At 51.9% G+C, this 21,379-nt stretch overlaps 1 protein-coding gene across 5 annotated transcripts; it reads right to left on the bottom strand.

Annotated features, from left to right (window-relative positions):
- Positions 1 to 33: 33 nt before the first annotated feature.
- On the bottom strand, positions 34 to 14,973 carry CCDC120 (coiled-coil domain containing 120). 5 transcript variants are annotated; one of them, XM_019714323.2, is made up of 13 exons: positions 14,609 to 14,973; positions 10,056 to 10,219; positions 9,334 to 9,370; positions 6,717 to 6,817; positions 6,454 to 6,544; positions 6,182 to 6,315; positions 5,373 to 5,513; positions 4,718 to 4,994; positions 4,303 to 4,365; positions 3,890 to 4,064; positions 3,659 to 3,757; positions 1,636 to 2,550; positions 34 to 1,158 (listed from the first exon to the last, which is right to left on the bottom strand). In XM_019714323.2, the coding sequence occupies exons 5-13, from the start codon at positions 6,500 to 6,502 to the stop codon at positions 1,044 to 1,046; spliced, it is 1,968 nt and encodes a 655-aa protein (XP_019569882.2). In that variant the 5' UTR covers positions 6,503 to 6,544; positions 6,717 to 6,817; positions 9,334 to 9,370; positions 10,056 to 10,219; positions 14,609 to 14,973; the 3' UTR covers positions 34 to 1,043. The 5 variants fall into 5 exon arrangements, with proteins under 5 accessions (XP_019569882.2, XP_019569881.2, XP_019569886.2 ...); XM_019714322.2 differs by lacking the exon at positions 9,334 to 9,370; XM_019714327.2 differs by lacking the exons at positions 6,717 to 6,817; positions 9,334 to 9,370.
- Positions 14,974 to 21,379: the final 6,406 nt, after the last annotated feature.

Raw genomic sequence — 21,379 nt, 5'->3', positions numbered from 1 at the left:
CCCAAGGAAAGGCAGAGAGGAGCAACACATGGGTTCGGTTTACACATTTATTCTAGAAATCCCCTTCCAGTGTGGGTAGTGTCTTGGGCCCAGCTTTGTTGGTACAAAAAGAAAAGTTAAACACCAGGTAAAGGGGGTAGGGGGACCCCCAGCTCCAGAAAGTCACAGACAGGTATAGAAAACACAGCTTGTGTATATTTGTTTAAAAAGTGGTGGATGGAAGGAAAGCCAGGGAAGATGTGACGCGGCCCGTGGCTAGGCGTCACCTGAGGCTTTGACTGGCATATGCCAGGTTCCACCACAGCAGCATCCCAGGACACAACACGCCCAACGGCTCTGCCCTTTGGCCCTCCTGTGGGGCCTCCAGACAGGGAAGTCAGGGCAGAGGCTGCCGCTAAAGGCTGGGCCGTCTCACCCTGGAGGCAGAAGCAGCGGGCACAGACAGGCAGACAGGGACAGGGGTCCTTTGAGCACCCCTGGGGTGGGAAAATGAACCCAAGCCCCCCACCCAGACTTCTGTACTTCCAAATGTGGGCAGAGAGCCCACCTCCCCAAGAACAGACCTGGTGGGGGTGGCACGGAGTTCTGTCCACACCAGAGTCCCTGGCTGCCCCAAACAGGGCCCTGTGACTCTATATGGTCCATTTTGTGGAAGAGGCTCCTGAATGGAGCAGGCTGGGCATGGGGGCAGGAATGAACCCAGCCAGATGGGATCACAGTTTCCCTTTTATAAAATGCCTAGTGTTGGGGGACAACAGTGAACATCGAAATCACAACTGTAAACAGAAATGGAGGAGGGCTTGGAGTCCCCATTACACCAGCCCCTCTTTTAAGCTGGCTGAGGGCCCCAGTTCTCAGCACGGTACCAGAGGAGAAGCAGGGCATCGGACACCTTCATGGACCCACAGGGAGCCGGGCCTTGAAAGATCAGGTTGGCGCCCCCTAGGACTGACAGCAACCACACCCCAGGGCTCAGCGAGGTCAGCTGTGTGCTCCCCAGACTGGAGTCATGCCCGGGCCAACAAGGGGCATACAAGAAGGGGTCAGACCAGTGTCCCCGGGGTCTGAGGGTCAGAACTGGACGACTGCTCCCCCTCTAGCGTCAGGTCACTTAAACGAGCGCTGAGCTCCGGGGGGTACAGGAAGTCCGCGTAGTATCTTTAGAAAGGGTAGCAGGAATCCGGAGGACAGGGTGGGAAGACAGAGAAGAGAGGAGAAGACGGACAAGACACAGAAAGAGAGAGGAAAAGAGGCACGTTAAAGAGGTGGAGGCAGGTACAGGACAGTACCTTGAGGCTCGCAAGCATGGGGCATGGTGAAAAGAGGAAGAGAAAGGCAAGGGCACAGGACATCCTTTCCTCCCAGCACCCTGGTCCCAAGGCTCATTTTCAGTTGACATGCACTGCTTGTTAAAAGGTTAAAATTCTTCTATAGCACGGTAAAGAGCTGCTGTTACCAGGGCCCAAGATACCCCTCCACCGAGATCCCATGGCCCAGCGATCGTGTGCCAAGGCAGCAGCTAGCACTCTCACGGTCCAAGTCATTAGCTCTCATAACCAGCTGTCCCCTAGCCTGGAGACCTTTGCCATGTGCCTTAAGAGACCCCTTACCCATCAGTAAAAGCACCCCCCATACCTGCCGGAGACAGGGGGCGCCGTGAAACTCCTCGAGTGTGGGAGGGGTGCCTGGCTGGGGGCCCCATACAGCGCCTGGCCCACCTCATAGCAGCGGGCATGGAGGAAGGGCGGGTGTTGCGGGCCCATGTGGGGGAGCACAGACCGGCGCTGGGGCCCCGCGCCCAGTCCCGAGTTCCGGATGTACCAGTCGCGCAGCCCCTCCAGAGCAAGGTTCTTGTGGCCGCTGCGCTCCCCAGCCGGGGGGATGCGGGTGGGTGGGGGCAACCACAGCAGAGGGTTTGGATGCACCTCTGGACCCTCGGTGGCCTCCAGGGGCAGGCCACAGGGCTTGGTGCGGGTGGCACGGGTGTGGGGGTCCTTACTGCGGAGGAGGGGGCTGCTGCCATCAGCTGCATACACAGGTGGCGGGCCGGGGAGCATGGTGAGGAGCCCATCCCGGCGGGACAGGGATGCTGGGACCTCAGCTGCAGGCAGCAGCTCCCCCCAGCCTGGCCCACCAACACCACGGGGCAGGCCTCGGTCCAGTGAATAGTCCAAGAGGAAGTCCCCACACACAGGTGGGAGCCGAGGGGGCCCGCGGGAGGCAGGGGCAGCTGAGCTTGGCCGGGCAGCCCTGGGAGGGTCTGGGGGACCAGCTGTGCGGGAGGAGAAGGCAGGGACTGGTTGGGGGCGCTCATACAGCACCTCGCTGCTTTTACAGACTGGGGGACCAGTGGCAGGGGGAGCCAGAGGTGCAGGTGGGGAGCCAGCTCCACCCCCAGCTGCCCGGTCTACAAGCAGGGCCTCGGAGCTGTTGCTGCGGCGGGTACGAGCTGTGAAGAGGGAGGCGCGGTCGGAGGCTGGTTCTGCCCGGGGGAAGCCCATCTGGGAGTCCTGGCTGCCCGACCACTGGCGAGAATGGAGGCCTTCAGGTCTGGAGGAGTGGAGGTGGGTGTGATGGGAGGAAGGTCAGAAATATCAGGTTGATGGGTTGAGTGTCCCAGATCCCTACCACGCCTCTCTGAGCCTTCACGTCCCCACCCCCAAAATGGACCCAGGATTAGAAATCGTGTGTATAAAGGTGTTAGAGGTATATAAAGGGCAGCAGAGGTTCTGCCCCAGACTGGGGAGCAGAGGGATTGAAAATGTATGGGGGGCCTGTGGCTGTTAGCTCTGAGGGAGATATCAGTGTGTGTCAGGCTAGAGAGGAAATGCTGGCATGGGAGGGCCCAGCATAGGGCTCTTCCAAGCACATAGGACCTACACCCCTGCTAAGGTGCTCCTCATGGCTCCCCACCTCCTCCACAATGAGGTCCTAATCCTGAGGCCTGGAATTCAAGGCCCTTCCTGAACTCTCTATCCCCCCGCCCCCGCCCCTGCCATGTATATGAACCACCCAAAACTATCATCCCAACAGCCACCATCACAGGATGCAGGCTCCGCAAGAACGGGGACTTTGTTTTGTTCACAACCTGAGAAAAGCAGGCACTTAGTATTTAAGAAGCAATAGAGTACAATGGTTGAAAGCATGGACTCTACAGTCAAATTTGCTTGGGTTCAAATACCAGGTCTTTGGTTTACTTAACAAGTCACTTAATCTCTGTGTGCCTCAGTTTCCTCACCTATAAAACGGGAATAACAATACAGTAGCACCTACCTCACAGGGATCTTGTGATGATTAAATGAGTTGATACAATGTAAGGCACTGATTCCTAGCAGACCATAGGCACTCAGTATATGTGCACCAGAACTTATTATGCTCACAGTGCCTTTCAAAGGCAGACATTATTATGCCCATTTCACAGATGAGGAGACCAAAATTCATAGAAGGTAAATGACTTGTCCAAAATGCACAGAAAAGCCCATACTCAAACTTTGGGGCTTCTGCCCCAAGTCCCCACCCCCTTCTCCACCAACGCAACTCTTATTCACCTTTCAAAGCCCAGCCTTTTATGTCCCACACCCTTTGGTAATGCTCTCCCAGTTAGAACTAATGATTCCCTCCTCTGGTCCTCAAATCCACCCCCCCCCAATCCTCTTACTTGCAGAGCTGGGGGCCAGCGCCCCGGGTGAGGACAGGGGTGGCAGGCACACTTCGCCCCTCAAAACTGGAGGCACTCCTGGGCAGAGAGCGTGTGGGGCTAGACAGAGAAGGGCAGACCCGGGCGGGGCTCCACGTTAGAGACCGTCCCCACCAGCAGGCCCTCCTGCCAGCCCAAGCTCAAGATCCCATTCCTGGTTCACGGGGAAGGGAGGTAAGGGCTCACCCTTACCTGGTGGGGCTGGCCACAGAGTTCCGCCGGCTCTTTAGGTCCCCGTAAAGATCTGACGGGGATGGTTTCCATGGGGCTCGCCGCTCAGGGCTGCCCCCAGATACAGCCCGCAGCTGGTCCCAGGCCTTGGGTGGCGAGGGGCGCTCCGTCAGAGGGAAGCAGCCACGGGGCTCCTCTGGGTGGGAGGGAGAAAGCAGGGGACAATTCGATGAGAGGGAGCCTGATGGGTTGCAGGCAAAGGGCAGGGCCTAGGGAGGCAGGGAGAGGCAGAGGGATGGGCAGGGCTGATGAGGCTGAAAGTGAAGAGAAGGGACCCACAGGAGGATGGAGTGTGGAAGGAGGACCTGGGGAGGGAGGGAGGGAAGGGGCCGAGCATGACAGGGTGGCTGGGTTAGAGGGACAGGTGTTCTCACCATTATCATGGCTGGCCCCAGACTCTGAGAGGGAGCTGCTCTCCGAGTGCAGAACTACATCCTCTATAGGGGAGAAGGGGGCAATACCAGCCAATCAGTGCCAGGCCTGGGGCCATCCCCTTACACCGCGGACCATTCTCCTCCTCACCCTGTACCTTCCCCAAGAATCCACCTTTATCTGAATCCCAGACCACCAGAGGCTTGGCTCCTCACTTTCCAGGGGCCTATGGGTCAGTTCCCAATGGCCCCACCCTTGCCCGGAGCCAGTTTATCACCACTCCTCTTACTAATCGGGTCCCTTCAATTAAGTTCTGCCCACTTTTCATTGGGTGGTTCCCCACCCCACCCTTACCTTGTCCCTTAGCCAATACCCACTTCCCCACTGTTACTAGTGGGATGACAGGGCCTGACTCACCTTGGCTGAGCTGAGTGAGGCGTGTGCTCAGGCAGACACCCTGGGCGGTGATAACTGCCCCTGTGGACAGCGGGAGCACCGGCAGGCCGAGGCGGGCTCGGACGTCCCCAAGCTGCTCCTCCAGCTCGTGCAGCCTCCGCAGTGCATCTGCCTGGACCTGGCGCCGGCGCCGGCGCTGCTCAGCACTCAGCTCTGGGGCCAAGGCCAGGCGGCGAGCAGCTGCCGCGATCTGTTGCTGTACTGACACCTCACGTTCCAGGGCCTCGAGAGCCAGCTCCTGCAGGGCCCACCCAAGAGGGTGGGACAGAACCAAATGTTGGAAATGGCCAAGCACAGAGACCAGGAGGTGGCAGAGCCCACCTACACTGGAGGTGGGGCCTGCTCTTCCTGGGGGTGGTTTATTCCCTCTGGGGGCAGGATCTGTCTTGATTACAGGCTGGGCCTATTCATCTTCCAGAGGGGGAAAGGCTAATCCCCACAGGGAGGGACTAGCACGCTCCCTCAGACCCCAAACCCACCTCCCTCAGGCCCAGTCCCTTCTCACCTTGACGTCTCCTTCCCTTGGATGCAACCCCGTCTGCCCAGGCTCCCTTTAGGCTCCTTCTCCTCTGTATGTGTCCCGTCCCTAACTTGCTCTCCTCACCCATCTGCTCACCTCAGCAGGGCACAAGGAGTGGTGTGCTGGGTTGGGGGGCGGTGCAGGGTAGGCTCGGGCTGCAGGAGGCCGCCGACGGACCAACTGGGGTCGTTCACCAGGTTCCAGCGGGCACTCAGGGGGCAGATGGCCAGTCAGCTCCTGGAAGAGGGGTGGGCGACAGGGGTCAGAGACTACCAGAGGTTAGTTGGAGGAATCGGGCAAAGTAGTAATGACTCCAGAAGCTACAGAAGTCCTACTAGGAGCCCAGTGCTGTTTGGCATCCCATGCCTGTTATTTCTCTTCCTCCTCCCAGTTCTCCACCAGGCAGATGTGCATCCTGGATTCTCAGCCCCTTGATGGCCCAAATCCCATGGGAGTGGGCATGGTAGGCAGGGAGATCTGCTTTGGAATCCAGAATTTTTGGGTTTTTATGAAGGTGACACAGTCTGTATATTATAGAACACACCTTCAGGGCCTGGGGCTATATGCTCTGAACTGCATTGTTATTTCTGACAAACTGTCTGGACACTCACACCAAGAGGGGTCAATCAACACTATAAATCATCCCACGTCAGTTCAGGTCAGGTTTTACAGCCAAATTTTGGAAATAACAATTGTTTTGTGAGGTTTTTTTGACTTCAAAAAAACCTAACGGGGGGGCACTGCCATATTTTAGATTCTAAGATATCTAAGCTGAGCTTTGAGGAGCGAGAGCGTGATAGGGAATTTGCAACTCAGTCAAGTGGCTCAGCAATGGCCACTCCAGTCTGCCTACCAAAGGGCCCGGGCTCCTCACCCCCGCCCGACACTCAGGGCCAGGCCCTCACCGCCTCCTGGAGACACACTTTGCGTAGCTCCTGAAGTTTCAGCCTCAGGGCCTCCTGCAGAGCCCGCTGCCGGTCAAGCAGCCCCCGCAGACGTTCTGACTTCACCTGGGGAGCAGCCTCTCCGAACAGGGCAGCTGGACACAGAGTGAGCAAAGATCAGTGGGGCAACCAGGGCATCCTGTGGGACCAGGGACCAACCCTACCCAAGTGGGCGGGCAGGTGTTGACTCAGAGCAGGTGAGGAGGCAGCAGGAGGAGGAACCAGACACTGACCTGAGGCATTGAAGGTGGGAGAGCTGATCAGCTGACCTTTGACTTCCATCCCGGTGCTGTCAAGAGGCCGTGGCTGATGGTGGGACAAGGCCTGGCAGTGATTCATAGAAACCATTAAGGAAGCACACATGTGGTCCCCAAACCCTTACCCCACCCAGCTTCCTACACCCCAGCTGGGAAGAAGGAGTATCCTGACCCCACTGCCTGCTTGACCTGCCCTCTCAGAATCTGTGTCAATATATGGCCCCACTTGGCCCTGGTACCTTGGTCCCCTTCCCATTGAGTGGAAACACAGCAAGTGGGGTGCTGGCGCGGACTTACGATGCCTCCTCAGAGGCCCATGAGGCACAGTCAGGAGTCTCACCTGGGGAGAATTAATGGCAGAGATTCAACCAACTATAAGAACAATGGGCATTTATAAAGCACCTGGATGCCCAGCATAGTTACCTTCTAAGCCACCTTTAATCTTTACAACCACCCTGTGATGGCAGTTCTATGATTATGATGACCTCCAGTTTAGAGATGAGGAGAGTAAGTCACAAAGAGGTGAAATAACTTGCCCACGGCTAAGGATGGAGCCCAGGCCCACCCCTTCAGTCCAACACGCTAACACACTAGAGCTACTCCCACCTCACTAATTCCTCAGAAGCTTGAAGCCCGTAGGGCTGCAGGGTGTGGCTGCTATCTGGAATGCTCTTTTCACTTCTCACCACGCCAGCCCCTGCTTCTCACACAGTAGGGCTTAAAAGTCACTTCCAGAGGTGGGCCCCTACACTTCGTCCCCTCACAACTGCTGTCCAATGAGAGACTGTGCCTCCCTTGTACATTCGTGAGGACAGGAAATGTGTATGTCCTGTTTTCATCCGTATCTCTGGCACTCAAAATACTTGTGTGTACACAGCAAGTGTTCAGTTAATGTCTGCTGAGTGAAAGAATAACGAGGCAGCTGACCCAGGGATCAAGCCCAGACCTGTGGGTTGCTACTTGTCCCAACCCTCCTATGGCCCTGGTGTGGCACAGAGAGTGTCCACTTGGCCCCAGGACCCCTGTAGCCTCTCTGCCCACCCAGCCTGTCTTGCACCCAGCACAGGGAAGTCACCCTGCCGGGACCATGAACAGTGAAGTCCACAACTGCACATAACAAGCTGACTGCCTCCTGTCTCCTTCTCTGCCCCAAACTGCCCTGGCTAGCCATGGAGCCTACCTTGGCTGGCCGCCAGCCCTGCCCTCATCCCCTCCTCTGGAATTTGCTCCCTCCCTCCCACGTCCTGCTCAGTCCCCAGCTGGGAGCCAGGTGACATCACCTCCCACCACCTGGCCTGATCCCAGTGGTAGGCAGCTGGGAGGAACTCATGAGACCACAGATGTCCAATCCCCACTTACCTCGAACTCCTCAGCTTGTCATGACAAGATAGTCAGGTATGGAGAAGACTCAGGCAAATGAGGAGGTATGGGTTCAACCCCCTTCCCTACCTGTACATTGGGGGATGTGGTGCTACCAGTTCCTCGGCAGTCCTACCTGCCCCATAGGGTCTACACCTTTCCTGTGATTCCCTGTCCTCATCAGGGGTGGAGATCAGCCCCTATAGGCCTTGTGGGTACCCATGCAGCAGCGTGTACTTTGCAGAGGTGCTCACATGCCCATCCTCTGAGGTTTGACATTGTCCAGCACTGTAGGGTTTCCTTGAGGTCCGAAACTCGGCCTCCTCTGTCCCTTGGCTCCTGGGGATCTTTCTTCCCCAGCCTCAGTTGGGTTTGAAGAATTCTCCCAAGGCTCGCCTACACCTTCCTCCACCCCAACAGGAACCGCCACTCCTCCCTGGTGGGCCCGTTCGCCAGAATTGATCCTACATCTGATGCTGGGCTGCCTCCAGCCTTTCTTCCCTGGGAGCTCACAACATCTTGGAAGCCAGCACGGGGTCCATAAAGGAACCCCGACTCCATCCTGTCAGCCTCACCTTGAGGACATAGCTAGGGCCTGAGTCATGGGGTCACTGGGCAGGCTAGACATAGGATCCACACCCTACACCCCCACACCCGGCTCCCGAACCTCTGCCTCCATGAGCCTGCCCTCGGCACATTTGCCTTAGGGCCCGGGGCTGCTCCATGCCCACCCAGAGACGAGGAGAAGGGAATGCCAGCAGCCTCCTCCCCAATGCCCTCCCACAGCAGCCCCTGGGTTTCCCCATTGGTGGTTCTGTCCTGTCCCAGGATGGGCTGCAGTAGGAGAGCTGCAGAGAGCACCCCCACACCCAGAGGCGGGCCCAGCAGGTTTTTCAGGTCTGCCCTTCTGACACCACAACCGAGAAAGAAATTCCTGGCTGTAATGATTGTTTACAACCAAGATACCTCACCTGGGTGGCACCTCAACACCTTTCGTGGGACCCCCATTTCCACATCCTGCCATGGTGGGAGCAAATACAAACTGCCAGTGTCTGGACTGTCCACATTGACCTAGGGGCCCCCTGCCCCACTCTAGATGAACAGATGGGGGACAGGCACTTCGGGCAGGGAGGTGCCGGGAAGTAGTTTCTCACTCGCCCAGTTTGGGCTTTTCTGAGGGGCTGTGCCCTGGGTTGAGGGAGAGCAGAGGCTACCCCCAAAGAGGAGGAAGGGGGAAGAGGAAGTGGGGGGACTGGAGAAGAGGGACTCTGTCTTCTCTCCTCCCTGATCCCTTCCCTTCCTCCATTTCCGGCAAGGGATCAGCTTTATGCCAGGAAAGGAAATTGGACATTTTGGGCTTCATCCATCTATGCACTCAGGCTCTCTTTCCTCTCTGTCCTCTAGCACAGACCTGGCTCTTTTCCACAGGGAATGTTAGTACACCCCATACCCTCATCCCCCCGACCCGACCCTGGGCCCATGTTCCCAAGTGCTCACCAATACCAGACAGGTACTGTGGGGTGGCCTCAGGTACCTGAAAAAAATAGTTGTCTCAACCAGGCCTGGCTCCGGCTGGTAGTGGCAGTGAGCGGTGAGCGGTAAGCACAGTGGCAGAAGCCTAGGCCGCCTCCCACTAGGCAATGGCCCAGCCTACCTGGCCAGGGACTGGGCTGGCCCATACCTTTTAACCCTTGCCTGCCTGCCACCAGGGCTCGGGCCACCCTTAGGGCCAGGTCCCCTCAGGGTGTCCAGCATGGCCAAGAAGAGAGCCTGGATCTCCCCACACACACAGCCTATACACCCAGCAAAGAACTGGGGAAGAAGGGCAAAGGGTGGTGGGAGTGGCGGCTGCCTCTGGTGCTGCCCAAGTTGCCAGATCAGACCCTGCCCACTCCCGGGTATTACCTGGGTGCTGGGGGATAGAGGTCTGGGGAGGCACTAAGCACATGGGAGGCCTCGGGTGGATGTCTCTTGGCAGCTCGCATCCCATTCCTGAGGCCCCTACCCTTTCCTCCCAGGGCAAGGCAGCAGTAGGAGGTCTTCAGGTAACTCCCACCTTCACTGGGGTAATAGTTTCCCAACTGGGGACAGAGGAGATCAACTTTTCTAAGGAGAAACCAGGTCCCAAGACCCCACCACCTTCTGCAGCTCCAGGAGAAATCATGCCAGCAAACCGACAAAATACACATGTGGTTTAACGCCTCCTGGTCCCTACAAACCTGGGTGGATTGGGCAGACCCAGCTCCTCATAGCCAGCTTGTAGATGTGGAAGCTGGGACGCAGAGAGGTGAAGCAGCCTGATTCTGATCACACAGGCATAAGAGCAGGAGGGATCAGATCTTGGAGGGCTGGGTCCTGGGTTAGAGGCTGACAGAGGCTATTCCTGCAAGGGAGGAGGAGCGGGAAAGGGGACTCATGCTGCTTCACATCCACACTGGGTCGCCCCCCCCCACTCTTCCCCCTCAGGCATTTCTGGCCAAGAGTCAAGGAAATTGAGGGCTCTGAGTGCTACGATGTTTTTCCCCCACACCACCATTTGGGCTCTGGGCCTGCCCCAACACGTATCACACATCCTGCACTCTATTTGGGACCATCTGCTCTGTGACCTCTGGACACAAGCCCAGCCCGGGCCCCTGCAGCAGCCTAGCTGTTAGGTGAAAGGGCAGAGTGAGGCAAGCTCCCTGCCTGCTTGGCAGGTGGGTCAAGCCTGGGGAGGAGCTCACTCTGTATCAGCAAAACCCCACATATATGTCTCCTGCCACCCGGCCCACCTTTCTTCCTGGCTATGAGATTTCCGGCAGGGAACACAAAGGCCCCTTTCATCACCCCCTTCTCCCCCTCTTTGCTGCCTGTGGCTGGTGGAGGTGACAGCAATAAGGTGGGCAGCTGGGTGTCGGTGGGGAGTGTCCTCTCAGACATGGCCTTTCCCTCCCGCCTATTGGGGGACACCAAGGATGTTGGGAAGAGACATGTTTATAAAATCAGAGCTGAGAGGGGCAAGGGTATCTGGCTGGCAGTGCAGATTGAGTCTCAAGGCTTAGGCTTCCTCATCTGAAAAATGGGTAACCGGTGCTTAGAGAGCCAAGACAGGCAGGCCAAAGTCACTTTGGAAGGCATTTCACAGTGCAAAGACACTCACACCATGTCATTAATGACTGTCAATAACAACAATAATGACCTCATGTTCATTGCAGCTTTATCATTGCAGCTTTATTTACGGTGGCCAAGACATGGAAACAAACAAAATGTCCTTCGATAGATGAATGGATAAAGAAGTTGTGGTATATATACACAATGGAATACTATTCGGCAGTAAGAAAAGACGAAATAGGACCATTTGTGACAACATGGATGGATCTTGAGAGTATAATGCTAAGTGAAATAAGTCAGACAAAAAAAGCAGAGAACTATATGATTTCACTGATATGTGGTATATAAACCAAAAACAACAAAAGAACAAGACAAACAAATGAGAAACAAAAACTCATAGACACAGACAATAGTTTAGTGGTTACCAGAGGGTAAGGGGGTGGGGGGTGGGAGATGAGGGTAAGGGGGATCAAATATATGGTGATGGAAGGAGAACTGACTCTGGGTGGTGAACACACAATGGGATTTATAGAGGAGGTATTACAGAATTGTATACCTGAAATTTATGTAACTTTACTAACAACTGTCATCCCAATAAACTTAATTAAAAAATAATAATAATGACCTCACACGGAGGTGGGCTGGTGAGGGAGTAAAGAGGAGACAGCAGGTAACTGGGCCTCTTGGGCCAGGCAGACAGGCAGAGCAGAGTCACACATACACATCATTGCCCTGTCCCATGACTTTTAACAGCCTGGAAGCTGGCCAACCTCTAAGCCCCACCGCAGCTGGGACCTGAGCCTCAGGTGGCCTCATGGAGGGGTAGCAAGTGGTGGGTCTGGGGTTCAACCCAACTCTGCTACTTACTGGCTATGTGACTGCCCGGACAAGTCCCTTAACCTCTCTGGGCCTCAGTGTCCTCACATGTAAAATGGGGGTGATGATAACTGTATGTACCTCATGGGGTTGTTGTGAGCATGACATGAGTTAATACATTTAAAGCTCGCTTAGGACAGTGCCTGGTCCACACTAAGTGCTCACTACGTACTGACTGTCATAATTACAAGTATTCCTCACAACCCAAAGTCAGGAATCAAATATACATACATATACATGTACATACACGCATACATGTACACGTACGTATACATATACATGTCCATATACATGTCCATATACATATACATATGGAGGGAGGGACAGAGAGACAGAGCTGGTATCCCTCAGCCTCCAAACCCTCCCTACTTGCTACCCAGACCTGGAACACTCCCTACTCGCCAAACCAGACATATTTGAAACAGAGCTGTTTTTCCTCATTATCCAATCTCTGCTTACTCAACATCAAAAAGTGCAGGAACCACATATATTTACACAACACAGTACCCTTACTATCCCAATTCTTGCCACTGAAGTTCAGGAAAATGAAAAGATTTGAATGTGTTTTTGTGTTAGAGCCTTTATGCTTCATTATCTGCTCTCTCCCTAGTCATATGTAAAATGCACAAATATTTGTTTTTTGAGAGTGAGTTTATCAACACACCACTGGATCCGTGTGACAAAGAGGAACAGCAAATCATACACACACACACACACACACACACACACACACACACGTGCACACACACATAAAATGCAAAAACAAAATACCTTCAGATAAGTTGGAGTCTTTCACTGTCTGAACTATCCGAACGCTCCACCTCAAAACTCAAGTACCAAATAGATTGGGACAATGAGGGATGCTTGTTTTGTTATTAATAGGTTTGGATAAATGTTTTAGGTAAATAGGATGGGTCTGGCATTTCATTCCTCAAACTCTCTATGAGAAATGCAGGAACAAAACATAATTGAATAACACATTACCTCCTCTCTATCCAAATTCTCCGACTGTCTTCAGAATCAAGATTTGGACAGCAAGGGAACTTCATATTATTATTGTTGTTGTTACTGGTACTACTGGATAAGCCTGATTCTAATACCCAGTGACTGTCCCTCCAGACCTGCCCCACAGAGGTTGGATGGACTTAGCACCAGGATTTGTACTGTTTACTGCTGAGAGAAGGGGGAATAAGCCCCTGCCCCCAAACCACCCCTACCAAGCCCTGAAGTCTCTGGCCTAGAACAGACTTTCTTCAGGTCAAAAAAGCAGGGATCATGCATCTAGGATTAAGACCAGGAGATGAGGGGGACACGATGTAGAAGAGTCACACATACCTTTTAGTGCCCCACCTCCACATATTTGCTCATCCCCCATGGGGTAGCCCCCAACCTAGCAAGACTGGAAACATGACCCAGACCTTGCAGACTCCCAGAGAGGCACTGAATAATTTAGGGTGTTCTCCCACACTTGGGGAGGGTTTGGGGCATAGAAACAGTTCTATGCCCTCCTAGAGCAGGGAGAGAAATGCAAGCTATGTGTGAGATCACTGCGTCGAGGGGGGGAAATCATATATAAAACCACCTCGGCCACATGGGACACAGGGCTGCTTGCTCTTGCTCATGCTAAGAGAAGCATTCGGGATGAACTTCAGAGATAATGGGAAGAGCAGAACCTCCAAGTTCAGGGGTAGGGTATAATGGGATGGAGTCCCTGTCCTTCTGGCTCAGAGGGGATGGAAAGTGGGTGTTAGGAAGATCTGAACAGGGTAGAGGGGCATGTGAAGAGATACAATAGGGGCCTGGGGTTGGGATGGGATGAAGAGACAGGACAGGAAGGATTGTAGGGGACCAGACAAAATCAGAGTCATTGTAGAATGGAGGTCAGTAGGCAGGACAGAGAAGGAGCCAGGACACTGGCCAGGAGATGGGATGGAGTGAGGTTCAGGACAAGGGCTAGAGAAAGAGCAGGGGGCAGCAAGGGACAAAAGAGCAGGGCATGGTCAGGGTCAGTATAGAACAGGAATCAGAAGACATGATGGGGGCCAGGCCAAGACAGCAGTCAAAGGAAGGGATAGGAAAAAGGGCAGGTTCAGGATGGAGGTAAGGAATAGGAAAAGACTGGGACAGAATGAAGCTAGGAATGAGGACAGTGATGGGACAGAGAAAACGGGAAAATAACAGGGTTGGGGGCAGGGACAGGGCAGGGGACAGGGGGATGGTCTACAGGTGGTGAGCCAGTATGGAGACCAGGAGTCAGGAGAGGGACCAGAGGGACAGTACAGGGTGGGGACAAAGTACAGAAGTCAGAGGTCAGGAATCTGTACCGACCTGGATCAGACTGGGGTTAGAGGGACAGGATAGGACTGGAAGGGGTTCAGAGCCAGGATAAGAATTTAGGGAACAGACAGGTCAAGCATAAGGAGACAAACTGGGGTGATCAAGACAAGGCAAGATGAGCTTCAGAGATGGTACAGGGTCAGGCAAGGATCTGGGGTCAGGGCAAATATCCTTAGAACAGAACTGGATGGGGTCTGGGGAAAGGACTGAATTTCGGGGGACAAAACAGGAGTTGAAAATGACGCCAGGCCAGAATATGGTTAAGCCAGGGGTCAGACCGGAGGTCCTGGTGTCAAGAGCGGCCCCGGATCGAGGTTAAAAGACATGTAGTCAGGTTCAACAAGGGTCGAGAGGGAAATCACGGGGTCAGAGGTCGAGGGTGCGCGCGCAGGTACATCCCCCGTTGGCGTTTCCGGGCCCTTACCCCGCCCAGTCTCCTCCCTTCCTCCCCCGGGCGGGCATTACTCACCGAGGGTCCTCGCCCCGCGGCGTAGGCGGGGTCGGTGTGCGCCTAGAATGTGGTGGGCGCGCCCCTCCCTCGTCGCCCCCCGCTCGTCCCCGGGCTCGCGACCCGCTCGATCCGCGCCCCGCCGTGGGCCGCGTTCGGCCGCGCCACTGTTAGCCGTGGGGGCCAGATGGGGGGGCGCGGGGAGAGTGGGAGAGCAGCGCCGGCTTGGCCGCGGGCGGTGGACACCGGCCCCCACACGGGTAACTCGGATCGGTCCGATCTTGGCGGCACTGCCACCTCTGCCGCTGAGCGCGAGCCTGAGGGGGGGGGGATAGTGACAGGGGGCGGGGCAGGAGACCACAGCAGCGGCGGAGACCAAGTGCGCAGGCGCCGGTTCGGGTCTTGGAGCCCCGGGAGCGCCAGGAGCGAACCAGCTGAGAGCGCGTGCGCACACTCTCTCGAGGGCGGTGGAGCTCTCCCCTCCCAGGCCACGCCCCTTCAGTGATCAGACTGGAGCCCCTCACCCCAAGTCACCCCTTAACAGACCACCAGGCAGTACCCCAAACTGCCTTCTATCAGCTGCCACCACACCACTAAACTCCCCCAACTACCCTCCAAACCCCAAATGTACCCCAAACCACCCTTTATAAATTATATCCCCTAACTATTGTTTGATCCCAAGCAGTATCCCCAATCCGCCCTGCATGGACACCCAAAGTGTACAAACTACCCTCCACTACCCCCAAGTTGTTCCCCCAAACCATCTGAAATCAGCCCTGAAACCATTAACCTCCAAAGAGCACTTTCAAATCACCCTCCATTTACCCCCAATATGCACCCCGAACACCTTCCAGTAACCCCAAACCACTCTCCATGTACCCTCCTAACCATACTCAGTTGATACCCAAATGGTTCTGCAAGAGCCCTCAACACCACCCCAAACATTCTTAACTACCTTTGGTGTGGCCCGCACCTGCACCCCAAATCAATTCCAATAGTCACCTGTTCCACCTCCAAACCATGCTCCGTGAACCCCCCACCAAACTTTCCATTGACCAACCCCATCCCCTGCAAAACAGCCCCATCACTGTCCCATATACTCCCAACTACTCAATGTCATCCTCCAATTGCACTTCAAACTACCCTCCAACACCCTCTCCATTCCAACTGCATTCCACTGATCCAAACTCCACCCCCAAAGCACTCTCCAGCAATCCTTAACTACACCCCAAATAACTGCCAACCTTCTTTCTGTAGTTACCCAATTGGACCCCCAAATCATACTTCAGTGACCCACACATATTACAAAGCACCCTCCTGTGATCTTTTCTTAAAACAATTGAGTTATAATTTACATACCATAAAAGTCACCCACTTTAAGCGTGCAATTCAATTATCATAATAAATTTACTGAAGTGTACAACAATCAGCATAACCCAGTTTTAGAGTATTTTCATCATCCCAATAAGATCCCACATGTAGTTAACCCCATTCCCAGTCCCAGTCCCAGGCAACCACTAATCTACTTTTTATCTCTACAGATTTGCCTTTTCTGGACATTTCATATAAATGCGATATGTGGATTTTTGGCGTTTGGCTTCTTTTACTTAGAGTAATATTTTTGAGGTTTGTATTGTAGCATGTATCAGCAGTTTGTTTCTTTTATTGCTGAACAATATTCCATCCAATAATCTTTAACTGCTCCCTAAATCACCCACTAATAGCTACCCAACTACAATTTACGATAGCCCTCCAACATCCAGACCTCAAAACAAACCCCCAAACTGCATCCCAGACTGTACCCACCAACCCTCAACTATATCCCCAAACCACGATATTGATCCTTATACTTCATCACTAAATTATCCTCCCAAAGCCTCTTCAAGCCTGAGCCTCCTTCCAACAGCCCCTACTCTACCGTCAAATTGCTCTCTAACTTCCAAGAATATCCCCCAAAGTGCCCTTTCAATGATACCCAACTCTACCCCCAAACTACTCTCCAACAATTACAAACCTCACCCCTAAAATTTCCCTTCCAAGAGCCCCCCAACGCTGCCTCTAAATACTCCTTTACCTTCCCTTGGTCCCACAGTTGCAGCCCCAAACTATATGTCCAAACCTCTGGCTGCTGTAATGAATTACCACAAACTTGATGGCTTAAGACATGAGAAATTTATTCTCTCACAGTTCTGGGGGTCAGAAGACCAAAATCAAGTTGCCAGCAGAGCCATACTCCCTCCAGAGGCCCTAGGGGAGAATCTGTTTGTTGCCTCTTTCTCTTTTGGTGGCTGTCAGCATTCCTTGGCTTATGGCTGCATTACTACAGTCTCTGCTTCCATGGTCTCATTGCCTTCTCCTTTTGTCTGTCAAATCTGCCTCTGCATCCCTCTTATAAAGGTACGTGTGATTATAATTAGGGTTCCCTGGATAATCCAAGATAATCTCCCCATCTCAAAATCCTTACCTTAATCACAACTGCACACTGCAAAGTCCTTTTTCTTTTTCTTTTTCTCTCCTTCTCCTTCATCTTGCCATCTAAGGTACATATATTCACAGGTTCCAGGAATTAGGATGTGCATATTTTTTTGGGGGGAGGATGATTCAGCCTATAACAGTGCACTTTGGCCCACAAATTACACATCCACCCATGTGCAAAACCCTAATGTACTTTACCCCAGTACCCCCAATAGTCTCAAACTATTACAGCATCAACTCAAGTTCAAAAATCTCACTTTAATATTCTCAGCTCAAAAGTTCCAAATCTCATCATTTAAATAATCTAAATCAGGTATGAGTGAGACTCTGAGTATGATCCACCCTGAGGCAAAATTTCTCTCCATCTCTGGACCTGTGGAACTAGAAAACAAGTTATCTGTTTCCAAAATACAATGGCAGGACAGGCATAGGACAAGAGTTAGAGATATTCCTATTCCAAAAGGGAAAAATGGACTAAAAAAAAAGGTGTCATTGGTCCCAAGCAATTTTTAAATCCAGCAGGGCATTAGGTTTCAAGGGCTGGGAAGAATCTATTGTGGCTTGAGGCTCCCTCGCTGGGCCCACAGCTCTGCCCTCAAAGTCGTTCTTCCTTTCTCTTGAAGAGTAGCACATGTTTGCTACTGAGTAGGTTTTTTTTCCCTTTCCTCCCTTCTTCCGCCTCCCCCCTCCCACACTCCGGTTCAAGCCATTGTTTCTCAGTCTAATTGTGTAGGACACAGCTCCCTGGCCTATGCTGGTATTATGAGCCTTGCGGGGGCCCACCCCCAGCCCCATGCAGTCAGTAGCCAGTCGAGGGTCGGCTGCTAATAGCAGCTCACAGCAGCTCTTGCTGGCTGCTGGCCACTCACGCTGGGTGCCATTCACTCACACTGGCCACCGGCAGTTCACAGTGGCGCATGGTAGCTGGTGGCAGCACTCAGCACCCCATGGCAGCTCATGGCAGCTTATGCCAATCTCACGGCATAAACTGCTCACGGCAGCGCAGCTCACAATGTCGTTCACAATGTTGTTCACAATCTTAGCTGTAGAGGGCGCAGCTCACTGGCCCATGTAGGAATCAAACTAGCAATCTCTGTGTTAGGAGCACAGCGCTCCAACCACCTCAGCCACCGGGCCAGCCCCAAATGAGTAGTTTTAGCCTGTATCCTTCCAGTAGAATTTTGGGAGTCCAACATCTTTTCTTCATTTCATCCTGCCTCTGTTTCTTTTAAGCCAATCAGGCAGTGTTTCTGGCAGTATAACATTCTCAAAACCTTTGTGGGTCTCCCATGAAAGTCACAGGAATCCACACCATTAGACAAGAGGATCCGCCACAAATCTTTTGTGGATAATCCATCTATATTCCTGGCTTCTGCTGAGATGATTGAGAGGATCTGCAAGTCACACACCTAATCTCTTTAATACTAACAAGAGGCTGTCCAGCCACACTCTTGGCTTCCTCTCCAGAGCATACTTTCTTGACAGTGAACCTGAATTTTGTGTCTTTTGCAATCAAGACAGCCTAAGAATTTCCAAATCTTCAAATCCTGGATCCATTTTGCTTGGCAGTTCTTCCCTCAATTTATCTCTTTCCTTTCACATTTTATTATAAGCAGCAATAAGAAACCAGGCAATACCTTCAACACTTGCTTTGGAGATCTCAGCTAAATACCTAAGTCCATCGCTTACAAGTTCTGCTTTCCACACAATGGTAGGACACAATTCAACTAAGTTTTCTGCCTCTCTATAATAAGGATCTTCTTTTCTACAGTTTCCAACAACATGTTCCTCATTTCCTTCTGAGCATTCTCCTTGGAGACTCTAGGGGAGAATCTGTTGCCTCTTCCAGCTTCTGCTGGCAGCTGGCATTCCTTGGCTTGTGGCTACATCACTGCAATCTCTGTCCCTATGGTCACACTGCCTTCTCTTTTTCTGTCTGTCATATCTGCCTTTGCCTTCCTCTTATAAAGTAACTTGTGATTGCTCTTAGGTTCTATTCAGATAATCCAGGATAGTACCCCCATCCCATATCCTTAATTCAATCACACCTTTCTTTGCATATAAGGTAAAATTCAGAGGTTCCAGGGATTTGGACATGGACATCTTTTGGGGGGCTATTAGTCAGGCTACCACACCATCCTATGACAGTTAACAGCTCTACTCCTTAAACTACCTTACAGAAGACAAAACTCTGTCTCTAAACATTCACTATCTTCATAGTTCCTCCAACTGAACCCCAAACCATCTTCCAACCCCCAATTCTATTCTCAATTTACCCTTCAACAACGGCCATCGGCACCCTTAAACTGTCCTCTAGCAGCCCCATTCCTCCTGAAGACCTTCACAAGACCATTTAATTGTATGCAAACTGTCCTGTAGTAGACCCTAACCTCACCCCAAGCAAGCCACCTTCAATCACCACTGTCATATATCCGTAAATATCCCCAACTTTACAATCCAACTGCCCTCTTTCCTCCCTCTGTACCTCCTATTCACCCCACCTTGAAGTTTTATCTCAATGAAACCGCAGCAGAGAGAGAGAGAGAGAGAGAGAGAGAGAGAGAGAGAGAGAGAGAGAGATCTGTGTTGAACAAAGTTGTGAAATTTTAAGCAAGATATTAAGAGAGAGTGACTGAAAGAGATGGAGGACGGGTTTATTGTGCAGGGTATGTGATGAGGAAGCACTTATGGAGATATTTGGGATGTGTGTATGAAGTTGGTGTTTGTAGGATTGGGGTGTGGGTCTAATGTTGTAAATTTTTTTCTCCCACTCCATTGCAAATCTTTAACTTTGTTTGTAGCATCTTTCATCAGATTATCATTTTATATTTTGATGTGGTCAAACTGGAGAGATGGTAGAGCATGGTTATATAAAGTGCCTGGGTTCCAATCCCAGATTTTATAAACTAGGGTGATCTAGATCAAGTGACAACATTGTTGTATCTTGATTTCTTGATCTATAGGTTGGGACAATAAATGGAAACCTCCTCAGAAGTCTGTTGTGAGGATTAAAAGGCAGATAAAGTGCCAAGAAAGACCAATAAATGTTGCTTATTTTTACTTTTCTTTGTATGTTTTACTTTTTGTTTCTTGTTTAAGAAGGACTTCTTTTTGCCAAAGTCTTAAACGTGTTCTCAAAAAATATTTTGTTCTGATATTTGTTATGATTTTTAAAAAATGTTTAGGTCTGTAGCCAATTTGGAGTTAATTTTTCTGAATTGTGTAAATTAGGAATCTAATCCCCCCAAAAAAAGATTGTCCTTTCTCCCCAAACCATTTTAGTAAATAGCCCATCTCTCTCCCAGTGACTTGAAATGTCATTTTATCATTTACTAATTCCCACAAACACCTAGGTTGATTTTTGGATTCTTTTTTCTGTACCATTGATGTAGTTTTCTGTTCCTACTCCCATATCAGTTTTAATTACTAGAGCTTTGTAATGTGTTTTGAATCTGGCTAGACAATGCCTGCTTTTTTCTTCCTCTTTTACAAAATTAGATATTCTTACATATTTAAGGCATCATAGGAATTTTTAAAAAATCATATTGGGTTTATTTTTTGTTTTATTTTTTAAGATTTTATTGGGGAAGGGGAACTGGACTTTATTGGGGAACAATGTGTACTTCCAGGATTTTTTTCCAAGTCAAGTTGTTGTCCTTTCAATGGCAGTTGTGGAGGGCACAGCTCAGCTCCAGGTCCAGTTGCCGTTGTTAGTTGCAGGGGGCACAGCCCACCATCCCTTGCGGGAGTCGAGGAGTGGAACCGGCAACCTTATGGTTGAGAGCCCACTGGCCCATGTGGGAATCGAACCGGCAGACTTCGGTGGCGTTAGGAGCACGGAGCTCCAACCGCCTGAGCCACCAGGCAGGCCCACATCATAGGAATTTTAACACCAGGTTTACAAGTTCTATTTTGGAATTTTTATTGGTAATGTATTGATTTTTCAAAGGTTAATTTGCGGAGGAATTGTTATCTGTATTGTGTGGATAATGGTTGTGTGCGAGCATGTGGGGATGTGCATGTTTACCAAACCAGCTTGGGAAATAAGGGTGCCAATACAGGAAGGTGCAAAACAAATAGGAGGTCAGTGAAGTGCCCAGAGGTCCAGCTGATGGGCAGAGTCTTGGGATATTGGGAAGGTGGAAGAGGAGGTTGTAGGTCCCCATGTTTTGTGAGCTGACTGTGCTCCTGCAGGTATGGGTGGGACCCTCCACTGGGGGCAAGCCGGCTTGCATGTATCTGGTACACACAGCTCAATAAATGTTTGTTGAATCAGTGCACACATGAATGAATCAATTAATTTTTGGAGAGTTTATT

Source organism: Rhinolophus sinicus, chromosome X (assembly GCF_036562045.2).
Source record: "Rhinolophus sinicus isolate RSC01 chromosome X, ASM3656204v1, whole genome shotgun sequence".
Taxonomy (NCBI): domain Eukaryota; kingdom Metazoa; phylum Chordata; class Mammalia; order Chiroptera; family Rhinolophidae; genus Rhinolophus; species Rhinolophus sinicus.
This window is presented reverse-complemented; position numbering and strand designations above follow the sequence as displayed.

What these genes read in the sequence shown, in the direction of transcription:
- CCDC120 (XM_019714323.2), bottom strand. Translation starts at nt 6,502, where the DNA reads ATGGAAGTCAAAGGTCAGCTGATCAGCTCTCCCACCTTCAATGCCTCA. An exon ending in TCCCACCTTCAATGCCTCAG is followed by an intron (nt 6,316 to 6,453) that starts GTCAGTGTCTGG and finishes CTCTGTGTCCAG; the next exon opens with CTGCCCTGTTCGGAGAGGCT. An exon ending in TCTGTGGCCAGCCCCACCAG is followed by an intron (nt 3,758 to 3,889) that starts GTAAGGGTGAGC and finishes TTCTCTGTCTAG; the next exon opens with CCCCACACGCTCTCTGCCCA.